The following is a 14,869-nucleotide window of genomic DNA, read 5'->3' on the forward strand; positions in this document are numbered from 1 at the left end:
TCATTGGGAGGGTAATACTGCTGACAGAAGTCCTACAGCTTAGTATGTTTTTTTTTTTTTAAGAAACTTTTAGCTTTCACATCCAGCAGTGCTGCTGCCTAAGTGGAGGCATTCATTCTTCATGCATTTATCCACCCATTCAACACATACTCATTCTGCCTTGCCAAGAGCAAGACAGATATGGTTCCTTCCAGCAAAAAGTACATAAGGTGTTGGTGGAGACAGACATTATGTGAGTAATTCGATGAGTGATCGATTACAGTTGTGAAAAGTGGTAGGCAGGCACCAGAGGATGTAACACAGAGACCTGGCCAAAAATGGTTGATATCACCTAAGGGCTCGCCCCGTGCTAGGCACTGTGCCATGCTATTTGCTAGCAGCAACCTTTATCCTCATTTTACAGAGGAGAAAACAGAGGCACAGAAAGTAATCCTCCCCACAGTCAGCCAGCCCACAGGGAGCCAGGAGTTGGACCCATGTCCATGTGGCTCCAGGTCCACAGGATTAGCCCTGAGCACCATTGCCTCCCAGGAGGAACACATGACAGGGACTCAAGAGACCTCGCAGGACATCTGCTGCTCAGGCATCATGAGACAGTTACCCAGCTCAGAGGTTCTGAGTATTTGAGGAATCATGGACTCTTGAGAATTTCACAAAGTTTTGTCCCCAGAGGAATGCACATATATGCAGAGTTTTACACAATCACTTAGGGGTCTACTCCCCAGTCCCCACTTTATCTGCTAATTTAGAGTAAACGTCTTAGCACTAGGTGGTTCTTGAAATCTTTCATTGTATGATTTGGGAAGCAGGAAAGAAACAGTAATAGAAACAAAATGCTGCAAGTACTTTCCTACAAGAAGTACAATTTATTCTTAAATTTTAAGATTGGGCCACATAGATGGAATGCGATTTTTTTCTATTTGACATCATCTTTAGGAGAAAAGATTTTCAGGGAAAGATCAGCTCCTGAAAGTTATCTTTCTTTTTAAAAAACTTAGGATATAATTTCCAACGTCTAGAAAGTAACATTCCTTGCCCACAGTCCTTAACCTCCCTCTCCAGAGGAATTACAGTCCTGAATTTGGCACTTTTCATTTCCATGATTGTTGCTAGTACTTTGCTTCATATACACACATAGCAGTGAATATCAAAAGTATTATTTTACGTATTTGCAAACTTTACATAAATAGTATCACTTGCCTTTTTTCCCATTTACCATTGGGCTTTTGAGATTTATCACTGTTGATTTATGTAGCTATATTTCATTTATCTTGACTGCTATATAGCATATAATTATCATTATTCATTTTTCTGGGTTTGGAATTGAGGTTTTGTCCACATTTTTGCTATTATAAACTATGCTGCAGTGAACTTTCTGTGCATATATTCTTGTGCAAATACATGAAGCTTTCTTTCAGGCATAACCATGGAAGTGTAGTTGCTGGGCAAAGGAAAGATGCACGTTGACTGCATCGCATCCCAAGGCACTGCTCCTGAAATGCTTCTAGCAGGAATGAGAATCCCCTTTGTTTCACTTTCTGACCATCCCTTGGTAGTATCAGATGTTTAAATTTTTGCCCATCTAGTGGTTATGAGTTATATCTCAGATAATTCGTAATAGAAAAAAATGTAATTATTGGATGGTTCAGCTATCAGAAAAATCTTACTAAATCATAATAATGTAAATCCTTAATACCACTTCAACCAAATATTCTGAGATAAACCTATTTGGAGGGTAAGGGGTGAAGAAGTGTGTGTGTGTGTGTGTGTGTGTGTGTGTGTTGGTAGCCATCTAAGAATGACTCAGTTATAGTGTTGTATAGTAAGTCAATACGATGTTTTAAAATTGAAACAATATGTATGATTATGTTGTTTTAATAATATGGCAATAAATGTCAGAAACATAGGAGCTAAAGACTTGAGAATGATTGTTTCCAGGAAGCGGGACTTGTGGGTGGGCGGGGTACTGCTCTCTGTTGTTGCAAGCCTTGTCATTCTGTTTGACTTCGTCTTCCCTCAATTCCATGCATAACAGGAGCAATGGGGCCCTCTGTCCACGCAGTCCACAGCAGCCCAGGAGTGACCAGTCCTCCTCACTGCCAGGCCATCCTCACCGAGAGAATGGGAAGCACCAGCGTTTCCCTCACAAAGGAGCTTGGGGTGGCTGCCACTCTCCACTGCCACCGGAACCCAAGAGCAGTGGATTCCCGGTGTCCCCACCAGCTGTGTGGTCCATGATGAGGTACTGGGCCAGGTTTCTTGATTCCTGCATGTTTTCAATGTCCAGCATCACCTAGCGCAGCCTGGATGCCTGGGGAAGTGAAGCACTGAGGCAGCACTCTGTAACCTCCCTCTCTTCATACTTCCCTCCTTCCCTTCTTTCTGTTCCCCTTTCCCTCTTTTCCTTCCCTATAACACAATGGATAAGAAAGGAGTAGTTAGATGAAGCAAGTGGAAGCCCTGCTGTCTGCCTGTGATGAGGTGTGGGTCTGTGCAGCTCCAGGCATCAGAAGGCACCCTTTGTTTCCTGGGGGAGGAGGGTGTTCTCCCTCCACTTCTCCTGCCTCTCTCTGTTCTTTGTGCTTGATCTGAATTTATTACAATGCAAATATGGGAGGAAACCAAGAGGACTCTTTCTTTCTGAAATGTTTTTGAAGATGTCTGAAAATCTTTACTGCATATGATTGTCTTTTCTTCTTTATTTTTTAATATTTTGACATAGCCATGAAAATTAGCATGGATTTATCAGAACAGGTGTTGCTCACTAACTTAGGTTGTCTCCAAAATGGCTCAGGCCATGTGCAAGTCAGAACATAACAAATATATGCTAAAAGATAAACTTAGGCACATTAAAAAGCTAAAGAGTTTATTTGAGCAGACAGTGATTAATGAATTGGGCAGCTCCAGACTTCTGAGGTTTGGGGCTCCCCTGCGGAGGCAGGAGGGAAAGTTTTTACAGGGCAAATGCAGAAGCAGAGGAAATATTTGATTGGTTAAAGGGGAGCAGTATCCCTATGTGGATCATTCGAGTGGAAAGTTCCTAGTTAGAGGTTAGTGGTTAAGCTTGATTTCATTTTACCATTTACACTGAGTTGGGTTTCTCTGCTTATGTAGGGATGCAGGTTGCTAGAGACGCCTCAGCCTAATGACCTCCTAATTATTTTAACATATGGAAATTCCATTCATAGAATTAGCACTTTACCACTTCAGATTGCTGTTCTTACTCTTCTGTGTAGCCCCTTAGAATTCCTTCTTTCTGTAGTCTTGGTTTTCAGTTATTCTCACCTTTGCCTGTGTTATTTTTTTATCTTGCCCTGTTCATTCATTCTTTTGCTCATTCATCAATAAATATCTGTTAAGTGGCTGAAAAGTGCCAGGCATGTTCTAGGCACCAGGATTGTCCTGGTAAATGAGAAAGACAAGGTCCTTGCTCTTGTTATAGCTTTCCTTCTAGTAGAAGAAGGTAGATAATAAATAATCAACAATGAATGAACAATGTGAGTGCTAAGAAGAGAGTAAGGCAGGATGTGATGGAGAGAGATTGCTTAGCCTGAAGGCATTTGGGTTGGTTGGCCAAGGAAAGCTTCTGAATCCTCCTGAATGAGGTTAGGAGCCAGTGAAGGTGTGCAAAGATCTGGCAGAGGGTTCTGGGCTTGAGGGTTATGAGCAAATTGGGAGAAGAAGGGGCGAGGGCAAGGATTGGGCAGGGCACAGGTGAAGGGCTTTGCTGGCTGTGGAAGCAGGTTTGGATTTTATTCTGAGGGGAATGGGAAGATGTTGAAGTTTTATTATTATTTTTTTTAAGTATAGACAGACATGATTACATTTCTTTTAAAAACATTCCCTCTGGCCTCTTTTGTGATGCAGGATGTTGGGGAAATCACAAAGAAGGGAAAAGGGTTAGGAGGCTTTCATACAAGCTGAGTGAGGGAAAGGGAATCTTAGCTGAGTGTCATGGAAACTGCAATGAAGAGATGAGCTGGATTTGAGATACACTTCTGATACAGACCCAACAGGACTTGCTAGTGTTTGTGATGATGGGGAGAGGGAAAGGAAGGAAATGAGGATTTCCAAGTTTCTGGCTTAACCAGGTGGGTGGATGGTGACATTAGTTACTAAGTGGAAAAATTAGGGGAGTAGTAGGTTTTCTGGGGGTTGGAGAGAGAACAAAATCAGAGTAATGCAGAAATTCCTGAGGAGAAGGGAAGAGGAATAAAGGGTAAAAGCATTGAAAAAATCTTGACATTTGTGTTGAGGGCCATAGAGGGAAAGAAGGTGAAACAATTGGGGAAATTGTGAATTTTTTAAATGGAGGCTAAAGAGGCGAGGGAAAGGAGTACAGAGATCATTGGAGACATTCAAGATGGGACAGAAGCTGGGCTGCCACTTGACTATGAACTCGTTTGGGGCAGGTTCCTGTCATGGTGTGTCACAGATGGGTTGCCAGCTCCTGTCACAGGGTCTGGCCAATAGGACCTGCTTAAATAATTGCAACATAAATCAGTTGATGAGTGGATGATAAGGAAGTGTTGGAAATTAAGCATAGTGGAACATTTCCGATAAATTTGCCAATGAAGAAATGAGGAAAAGGTTGTTAGTGGGAAAAATGTTCATTTTTCTTTCCAGTTTTATCTTAAATTTTATGGACGTGTGTGGCTGTGTGTGCACATGCACACGTGTGTGTGTATTGTTAGATAACCAGCACACACCTGTTATGTGCTGCTAATTGTTTAATAACTGGCTCTCCAAAGAAAGGGACTCCTGATCTGTAGTGTTTGCTGATGTAAATACTCCTACTGTGGCTGATTTCAAGCTATGAGTGTGACTTCACTGACCATGGCGCCGTGAGGGCTGAGTCATAGATGCAGCGTTTCTATCAGATAGATGCAATAGACAAATAACCTCAAAAGCATAGGTCATAGAAAAGTGAAGCAAAAACCAACTCAAGAATAATGAGCTTTGAGTATTTAGCACCTTGTTTAAAATATGATGTATTTAATTTTGTTTATGTCATTTAATTTTCAATAATGGCTGTTTTTTAAATAAGTGGCTTGTAAAATTCCTACAAATTTAATAGTCAGCTCTTCTAAACCAGTGTCAGCACTAGGAGTGTCAGCTCTAGGACAGCAGTGAGAAGATCCCTCAGGAGGGGGAAGAAAACTTTCTATTATCCAACTACTGAGTACCAGCATGTCCCATATGTTATCCCATGCAACCACTGTGGTATCTCTTTTAGGCTAAGTATTGTAACTCCCATTGCTATAAGGAAACTGAGGGTTAGAGGTTAAAAAACCTTGTCCAAGTTCACATAGTAAGTGGTAGGGGCAGGATTGGAACCCAGGCTGTTTGACTCCTAAACTTGTGCTTTGCTCATTTACTATGCTCTAAAGTCCAGAGTCCAGGGCTAGGGCTAAGCTTTGGGGAAGAAGCAGGGTGCTTGTATCATTTATATGTGGAGCTGGCTTCTCCATTGAACTCTCAGCAGGTACAAAGATTCTTGCAGTCACCTCTGGTTCCACAAATGAGACACCTCTTGACTTGCTTCAATATGGGTTATTGGTGATAATATATCAAGCGAGGTGACATGCTTTATAGATTACTTTTTCATTTTTTTTAACCTCAAGTAGCAGGCTATTTTAGAAAATGATGATTGGAGAGCAGTAGATAGCACAGCTGGAATTGGGCCAGATTCTCACTAAGTTAATGTGTTTGTGGGCCAGGACCATCTTCCCTCCATAGAAAGGAAAGTTGTCATATATCTTTGCTCTTTGGGAAAAAAAAGGTGTCATACATTTGAGTATAAATTCAATTACTATTACAATTACTTTAGAAAACTGTGCTTGTACTTTTGTCAGAAGGTGATCAGGTAAAGCAAGTAAAAGTTGGAAGAGACAACGTCATCGTAGTTCTGAAGATCTCTGACTCTGTGGACAGAGCATTTAAATCGGGGCTCCATCACTTACTTGATCCTGGACAAGTTATTTGACCTCTGTGAGCCTCATTTTTCTCATCTATCAAAGGGGAAAATGATAGCAGCACATTACTGACACTGGGTGTCAACACTAAAAGCATTAGTACACATACTAAGCATGTAATTGGTGCCTGGCATACCGTGGCCACTCAGCACATGGAAGCCAGCAGCATCATTATAATTAGTTTAGTATTCTGAATACTATTTTCCCTGTTTGGGTTTCTGAACACTGGGATGCATGGTAAAAATGCTCAGCCTGCAATATACAGGCAGGAAATGAGTTTGTTTTTGTTTTTTTTTTAATGGTTCAACTTCAAAACTATTAGGACATAGTCATATTGGATGCATTGGTGTGAGGTTGACAAGAATTGGGCTAAATGTTATCAGGCAAAATATTGTTTTCAGAAACTAAGTAATAAAGAGAAAAAATCTAAGCCCAGGAAAAAAATCCTACTGCAGATCATTATTTGGTTTGCCTGTTTTTATGTGATTTAGTGATTGACTTATGGTTAGAAAGTATAATGAAAGGCCTAGAGTTGAGAGTACCTACTCTAAAATCAGATGACATTTTAGTTCATGCTTCTTTTACTGAATTACTCCATGGGAAATGAGAAATATTTTATGTGTATACACCCCCCAATGTCTTAAATACATCAAATTCATGCACACATGGACACATTTTCCCTTTCACATTAGAAAGCCTAGTGAATTCTAAATGAAATCCCTACCTTCATTCCATATACATCAGGTATATACATACTTACATATGTATAGTCATTCTTCATATATACTTGATTGGTTTCATATTTAAATGACAATGACCACAATAGATACTAAAGACAGTTCTCGGCTCAATAAATTCTTGGACATTTCCTTTTTCCTCTGCTGCCCTTCAAAGTATGGTATGGATCATTCGTTCATTCAGTACTGTTTGCTGAGCACCTACTATGTGTCAGGCACTATTTTTGGTGCTGGGAATATGGCAGTGAAATAAAGCCCTATTCTTATGAAAGTTTATGGGATGATGATTATGATATTTCTATATAAAATGAACTCCTTTTCTACTTTTTTGGGCAAGTTAATGATTAGATTTTCATTTCAGTGGCTTTTAAAAGTTTTTTTTTCTGTAAATACCTTGCACATAGGCATGCAAATAAAAAAACTACAACAAATTTAGGACTAGAGAACAGTTTGGCACTAAAGTGAATTGTAAGGTAATTAAATTCAGGGGATGTAGGGACGCATGTAAATATTTTGACCTTCAATGATAAAATGGGTAACTGATCTTTTAAGTGTCATTTTTATGTTTTATTGCTGTAGACCCTGTATTGCACTCTTTTTCCCCCAAAGTAAGAAAAGCTGTGCAAATTAAACTCCTGAGGTAGGTTTTTGAACTTTTATGCCACACATTTGATTCTATGCATAGGGAAAATGTGTTCCAGATTATTACCGGCCTCATACCATCTTTGAGAGAAACCTAGTGAGCTAGTGATATGAGATTTGCAGGTGATAGAACAAATCTGTGTTGAAAGCCGGCATTATTGATGAATAGGGTTCTCTTTCTCCCCCTTATACATCCTATTCATTGATTGATCTCAGATGAGTCATTTTCAGTCTCATTCAGCTGCTGCTTTCAAAAATGAAACACCTGAATAAGAGGTGTGGAGTTAACTAATGGGTCCACACAGAAAATACATGTAACAGTTAAAAGTGAAGTTTGTAGGTTCATATTTATTTAATAAATCCCACATCCCTCATTTAAAAATCTCTTAAAATACAAACCTCAGTGATGCACATTAAAAACACAAACCACCTCATGGAAGCAGATATGAACCAAGATCTTATTTGAAAGGATCTTTGCGAATTTTTAATTGCTGCTAATAGCTTTCTCCTTGCTTTCCTTCCTTTGTGTATAGATGAGCTGGGCCACATTTTACTTTGGAATTCGCTCTTCAATGGCATACATAGTTAAATCTTTAAATGTAGTTTTTAGATGATTGTGTCCAGATTACTGTGAGTTATTTTCAGGAGGTAGGAGCATGATGGTGGTAGATCCAAGAAAGAAATAACTTTTAGGCTCAACTATATAATGACATTGACCAAACCAACCAGTATGATTAAAGTTACGTATTATGAAACAACTTTATAACTGTTGGTACTCAGGGTCTTATCATTCAGACATAATACCCAAATGACATCCTTCTTGATCTTTGTCCATATGCATCCCTGAGCTTTTTCCATTCTTCAGTTTCTTTTTTTTTTTTAGTTTTTTGTTTCTTGTTTAATCAAGTTTTTGAGATGGAGTCTCGCTCTGTCGCCCAGGCTGGAGTGCACTGGTGTGATCTTGACTCACTGCAATCTTTGCCTTCTGTGTTTAAGCGATTCTTAGAATTTGGCCTCAGCTTCCCAAATAGCTGGGATTACAGGTGTGCCACCATGCCCAGCTAATTTTTGTATTTTTAGTAGAGACGGGGTTTTGCCATGTTGGCCAGATTGGCCTTGAACTTCTGACCTCAGGTGATCCGCCCACCTCGGCCTCCCAAAGTGCTGGTATTACAAGCGGAGCCACTGTGTCTGATCCAGTTTCTTTTTAATGTAGTGAATTGACCACAGATTTTGCTAAGACCCTGTGTTCTTTGGTATTAGGTCAGGACTACAGGCACACTTCGTGAATGTTAAGGCACTGGAGAGGGGAGGTGGGTGATTTCTGCAGGCAACTGACCTCCTATGGAGAAGGAAATCGTTTGTTGAGAAGGGTAAATGAATGGTAGTGTTTTGCTATGGGTGTGACAGAAATGGCGGGAAGTATATTTTAATAAATAAAAATAATAAGGTTGGGCATTGTGGCTCATACCTGTAATGCCAGCACTTTGAGAGGCTGAGACGGGAGAATCGCTTAAGCCCAAGACTTTGTGGCTGTAGTGAGCCGTGATCTCACCACTGCACTCCAGCCTGGGTGACAGAGCAGGACCCTGCCTCTAAAAAGAAAACAAAGTTAAGTAGAAAACTTATTTTCGAAAATAAACCATCAGTGTCACAAGTCTTCTGAATTCTGAACTGTGTTGATTGGAATAGAGTCATTACTATGCCTTTAACGTTCTTCAGTGGATTATTTACCCAAGCTCGTTTCCCAGGTCTCATTAAAGTAGCTTTTCCCAAATACAGAACTTGCCAGAAAAGTGTTTTCTTTGGTGGCTAGAGAATTTGAAGAGAGCTTTTTGTTTATCCTATTACTATTTCTTAGCCATTAATTGAGAGGGATGCCATCCCTTCTCAACCAGACCCACAGTATGTGATAAAACAGAAATCATTTTTATGAGTTCATCTGAAAGCTTATTAGAACTCCACATTGGTTCCTGAACGGAGCTCAGCACTAAAATGGATCATTTCAATAAAGTGCTTGTTGGCCTCATTCAGAAGTTAGCACTAAAAGCTGCTTCTAAATAAATCACATGCTAAGGAGGCAAAAATTCCTTTTAATTTACGGGTAGCAGTTGGTAGTTTCTAACTGCTGACAGTCCCGGGTTCATTCTGCTTCATCTTGATTGGGTATCGGTTCTTGGCAATATTTGATCCCCTGTGAATTTCAATCAGTGGATGATAAGTTCTTTCCTTTCTCAGTGTAGAGTAATCAAGTCTGGATGCACACGGACATATGTTGAAAAAGAACGCTATCAGAACATAGGCATTTCTGGTTGGCATGCAATTCCATCACTGTCACAATAGGCTGTTGAAAGAGGATCTCAGGTCTCATGGCTTTCCATCAGCTCAGCAGGCACCATATGGAATATTCAACCTCTGGCCTGTGTGGGTAAGAAAGTGGCAGCTGACTTCAAGGCCACCAAACAGCTCTCTTCTTTTGCAGAACACAGCTAGTGCTCTTACGGTGCTGTAGGGAGTTAGCTGCTGCTATCTTCACCCTCTTAGTTAATGCTACTGTCACCAGTTTAATTTTGTTGTCTTTATCTTTTTTAATGTAACCTACTGACAGTTTGTGGAGTGATTGTAATAAAAGCTGTATCAGTTCATCTTAACATTGTAAACACTCAGGGGATATATAAATATTTTTTCATGAGAACATTATTCTATGCCAAGTCATAGATCATTGTGGTTTCACATAATTTGGTGGGCTTTCCAGGTTGTTGCTAGGAAAATTACCTGGCACAGGTTTTGATCTTGTGCTATGTATTGTAGACTCAATATGACAGAACCTTAAAGATAGACATGCTTAAATAAAATATATCTTTTTTAAATTCAAGAGGTTTGTAAGGACATTTTATCCATCAGAAGAAAACTAGAATTTTAGAAGTGGAAATGATTTGAAAATTCTCTTAAAATTCAGAAGCAAGCATGATGATCACGATTTTCATCATCGTCCACATTATGAGTACCACTATAGCACTCCCAATGGCCAGGAACCATGCTTCAAATTTTACATTTAGCTTTTAATTTTACGGATAATTTTAATTCTTACAAAACCTATGAGGTTGGCAGTGTACATTACCAGTAAAGAACATGGACTCCTACCAGAGCACCTGGGTTCTAATTCTGCTCCCACTGCTTACCAGGCATGTGATCTTTTGCAGTTTGCTTACGCTGTCTATGTCTCAGTTTCCTTGTGTGTACTATGGCCTATCCCATGAGATTACTGTGAAAAACAAATGAGGTAGTACATACAACAGCTTACGATAGCTCTTAATTGTGGATTTTCATAAATGGTAGTGCTAGGATTTAACTCCTCTTTCCCATGTTTATTTTACGCCAAAGCCAATGCAGAAGAATTACTGTTTAGAAAGCTTTTCTTTTTACAGCATTCACCTTTTCTTTGCTGTGTCAATGAAGGAAAGTTGTATAGCGTTGGTTTGACTTTATGGTATTTGGTTACTTTACCTCATTTTATGAGCTTACAATATTTTAGAGGGAAATAGATTATAAGAGAGAAACATTCCTGTCCTTTAAAGGTTAACAGGATAATAGAATCTTTACAATAATACTTAACTCTTAACTGATGAATGCCATCCTTGTTATAAGATGTCTCAAAAGGCACACAGAGTTGTTCATAGTTTCTGAGACTAACAGCTGATCTTTTAAAATAATTTTTCATATATGTCGAATGACGATCACTTCAATAAACAAATCATTAGGTTGAAAAGCAAATAATAAAGACTTATTTTACTAGCTTTTTAGATAGATGACCTTATAGTCATATGGGAGGATGTGTTTCATTTTGTAGGTTTATGAATTTTTGATACTATTTATATTATTCAAGCTATGATCTAACTTTATATATAAGCTTAAAAATGCATATTGATTTTGAAGTCAGCCTAAGTTACAGTCTTCATTAGTGACTTGTCATTAAAGATTTGCCCTTAATGATTTAACCTATATAAGTATTGGTAAAATGAATGTTAAGTATACATTTTTAAGAGATGAAGGCAATTAATATATATAATTTGGAAAAATAAAGAATACAACCAAACCTAAACAGCCAGCCAGAGTTGGATGGCAGAAATGAATAATGTTTGTGTCTTTTGTTAAGAGCTAGACATGCTCTAGGTACCTAATCAAAAACCAATATATTTCATTGTTTGAGTTACACAGTAGAGCTTTTGGTTCCTGACAGTTAGGACTTTATCAGAGATATTTTTTTCAGTTTTCATTTGGCTTCCTTAAGTAATTTTTCTTTGTGATTATGAAAGTAGTGTGACTTTGCGAAAGGAATGATGATCCACACCGCAATTACGATGAAAAAAAGCTTTGATTTTAAAAATTGGTCTCTTTCATCATAAAACTTCAGTTTGACTTGGCGTGCAGAATCAGGGAGAGATGTGCATTTATCCCCAATATAATTTGTTTCTCCTTTCTTTATAACTGCCAACGTTATAAAGGTAAACCATTCAGATAAGTCAAAATTGGGTACCAATCTCCAGATATTTTTAAGCAGAAAATGTAGATGTGATCATGGTTGATGACTAAGAGAACAGAATTTCTTGAGCATAAAAACTCTTTTCATTGTCTCTCCTTATTGTTTTTGAAAAACCTGAGCAATAGAGAGTCACTGATTGGTTTTGGGGTATATGTGTGTGTTTTCTTTTTTAGAGAACAGCTATTTCTCAGGTTGTGCTAGAGACAAAGAAGTGAGAGACAGCACAGGGTAGTGCAAGAAGCCTGGCCAGTGGGAAAACTGGGTCCTACTTGAATTTCGATTTGCAATGTCCCTTGAGCCAATTACTTTCACTCCCTAGATCTTGGTTTTTCTTATCCATGAAGTGACACATGGGAGACAAGCTGGTTGATCTCATGTCATTTGCTACTCTCTGGAAAGTCTATTATCTTCAAACTCTTAGGAACTGTACTGTCAGTTTTCTTCTTCTTTTTAAATGACCATACTCCATTGGCCTGTGTGTAGTTAGAAATTGTGTGAGAGTTAGAGGTTGACCTAAAATGAGATACCATAATGAGAGACTCTTGTGACTACACAGACTTTGGAGAAACTTTTGCTAGTGCTCTTTTTGTCATTTTTCTCTTTTCCTTTTCCATTGTTAATCTTTGGCTACTTAAGTCCTTGGAACTTAGCTCAAATGCATTGATGGAAAATGTCAATATTTAAAAAAGATTAAGCTCCCCCTTGCATGTCTTTTGCCTTTAATAATTATAATGTAGTAAAGTTGAACATTGGCAAAGTAATTTTTAAAAGGTGGTTTTTGATATATTTAAATTTAATTTACATTTATTAAAAACTTACTATATGTGTGTGTGTGTATATATATGTGTGTGTGTGTGTGTGTGTGTGTGTATATATATATATATATATTTAAAGGGGAGTTTATTAATATTAACTTACATGATCACAAGGTCCCACAATAGGCTGTCTATAAGATGAGAAGCAAGGAGAGCAAGTCCGAGTCCCAAAACTGAAGAACTTGGAGTCTGATGTTTGAGGGCAGGAAGCATCCAATATGAGAGAAAGGTGTAGGCTGGGAGGCTAGGCTTGTCTCTGTTTTTCAGGTTTTTCTGCCTGCTTTATATTCACTGGAAACTGATTAGATTGTGCCCACCAGATTAAGGGTGGATCTGCCTTCCCCAGCCCACTGACTCAAAGGTTAATCTCTTTTGGCAACACCCTCACAGATATGCCAAGGTTTAATACTTAGTATCTTTTAATCCAATCAAGTATTAACCATCACAGACACTCAGCATTAACCATTACAAACCCCATCTCCTCAAAAAAATTTTTTTTTAATGGGCTGGCCATGGTGGTGCACACTTATGGTTTCAGCTACTTGGGAGGCTGAGGCAGAGGATCACTTGAGCCCAGGAATTCCTGGCTGGAGTAAGCTATGATGACACCACTGCACTCCAGCCTGGGTAACAGTGTGAGACCTCATCATTTAAAAAGAAAGAAAGACCGATAGAGGCTGGGTGCAGTGGCTCACACCTGTAATCCCAGCACTTTGGGAAGCCAAGGCGGGTAGATCACAAGGTTAAGAGTTCAAGATCAGCCCGGCCAACATGGTGAAACTCCATCTCTACTAAGAATACAAAAATTAACCTGGCGTGGTGGCACATGACTAATCCCAGCTATTCGAGTGGCTGAGGCAAGAGAATCGCTTGAACCAGGGAGGTGGAGGTTGCAGTGAGCCAAAAGTGCATTACTGCACTCCAGCCTGGGTGACAGAGCAAGACTCCATCTCAAAAAAAAATAAGATGGAATTTTCTTAATTTGATGAGTGCAGGACTGCCTTGGTTCCAGTGTCATACAGTCTCTCTATTCAATTGCCTATAAGAGATAGAATAGAATTACTGTGCTCTGACTCACAATTTTCAAAAAAGAGACTGGTTGGCCCAGCATGGATTAGCTTAAATCTTGGTGGGGAAGTCATACAAATAAAAGGATAATTTCACTCAGGATGGTGAGTGCAATGCTAGAAGTATATGCACAGAATTATGGGATCACAGGAGAGGTGACCTTAGCCAGCTTGGCAAGTTTGGCTCAAGCTGAGTCTTAACAGATGAGACAATGACAGTCTCTCCAGACAGAAAGCATAGCTTGGGCAAAGACACAGAGGGGTGCAACTGCAGAATGCCTCTGTGTGTGTGTGTGTGTGTGTGTGTGTATACATTAATTCATGCAACTAGGAGCAGCTTAGGGCGTGAGCAGTGGGAGATGAGGTTGGGAAGGTAGGCGGGAGTCCTGTCATGGAGGAACTTGGGAGTGAAGTAGATGACAGTTAACAGGGTGGAGGCATATTCATCTGAATTAGATTCCTGTGTAGGAAAGTCTGATCATGAGGCCTGATGGAACTTACGATTTAAGTGTGAAGATGAGAAAATTCAAAGCATTTGATATTGTTATATTTTTGAGAATGATAAAATGATACTTCTGAGATTTTTATCATAATTGAATCCTGCATATTTGTGAAAGCTCAGTATTTTGTTTGTTGAGGTTGTCTCATATAAAAAATTTCTTTGCCCATTTTTGAAGTTTTGTAGAATTTTCACATTGAAGAAAAAGTAACAGGAGTCTTGCCGGTGCATTTGTTTTCTTAGCCCACGATAGAGGGCAACTGTGTCATGTATCCATACCTGTTAATTGGCTTGAGTCTTCTCAATTGATGATTGTCTTCTATAGAGCAGAAAATAATGGATACTTCACAGGGTTGACTATCTATTTCTATTATTCATTCAGTTTGCTGAGTTCATCATTTTGATCTTCGGTTTCTGACTAAAATCATCATTTTTTCTTATGTGTGTTTTGTCCAAGCAGCTGTTGTATTTTGTACGAGAGCAGGTAATTGCTTTTCTTCTTGGCAAAGAAAATGAGCAGATGTGAAGTAAATATCTTTTTCTGGCTTGATCAATTGGAAGCTCTGCAACCTAACATTGACTGCATTTTCC

The 14,869-nt window shown here is 39.0% G+C and overlaps 1 protein-coding gene across 8 annotated transcripts in view; it reads left to right on the forward strand.

Moving 5' to 3' along the window:
* The window catches only part of TMTC1 (transmembrane O-mannosyltransferase targeting cadherins 1), a 309,327-nt gene that overhangs the window by 38,984 nt on the left and 255,474 nt on the right, over nucleotides 1-14,869 (forward strand). For 7 of the 8 annotated variants that reach the window (XM_035255934.3, XM_078339007.1, XM_078339008.1 and 4 more), the window contains one exon: nucleotides 2,036-2,242. The exons of the other annotated variant lie outside the window; for it this stretch is intronic. In XM_035255934.3, the coding sequence (XP_035111825.3) occupies nucleotides 2,036-2,242 (207 nt within the window). The remainder of the gene's footprint in view (nucleotides 1-2,035; nucleotides 2,243-14,869) is intronic. 8 annotated transcript variants of the gene reach the window in all.

Source organism: Callithrix jacchus, chromosome 9, assembly GCF_049354715.1.
Source record: "Callithrix jacchus isolate 240 chromosome 9, calJac240_pri, whole genome shotgun sequence".
Classification (NCBI taxonomy): Eukaryota; Metazoa; Chordata; class Mammalia; order Primates; family Cebidae; genus Callithrix; species Callithrix jacchus.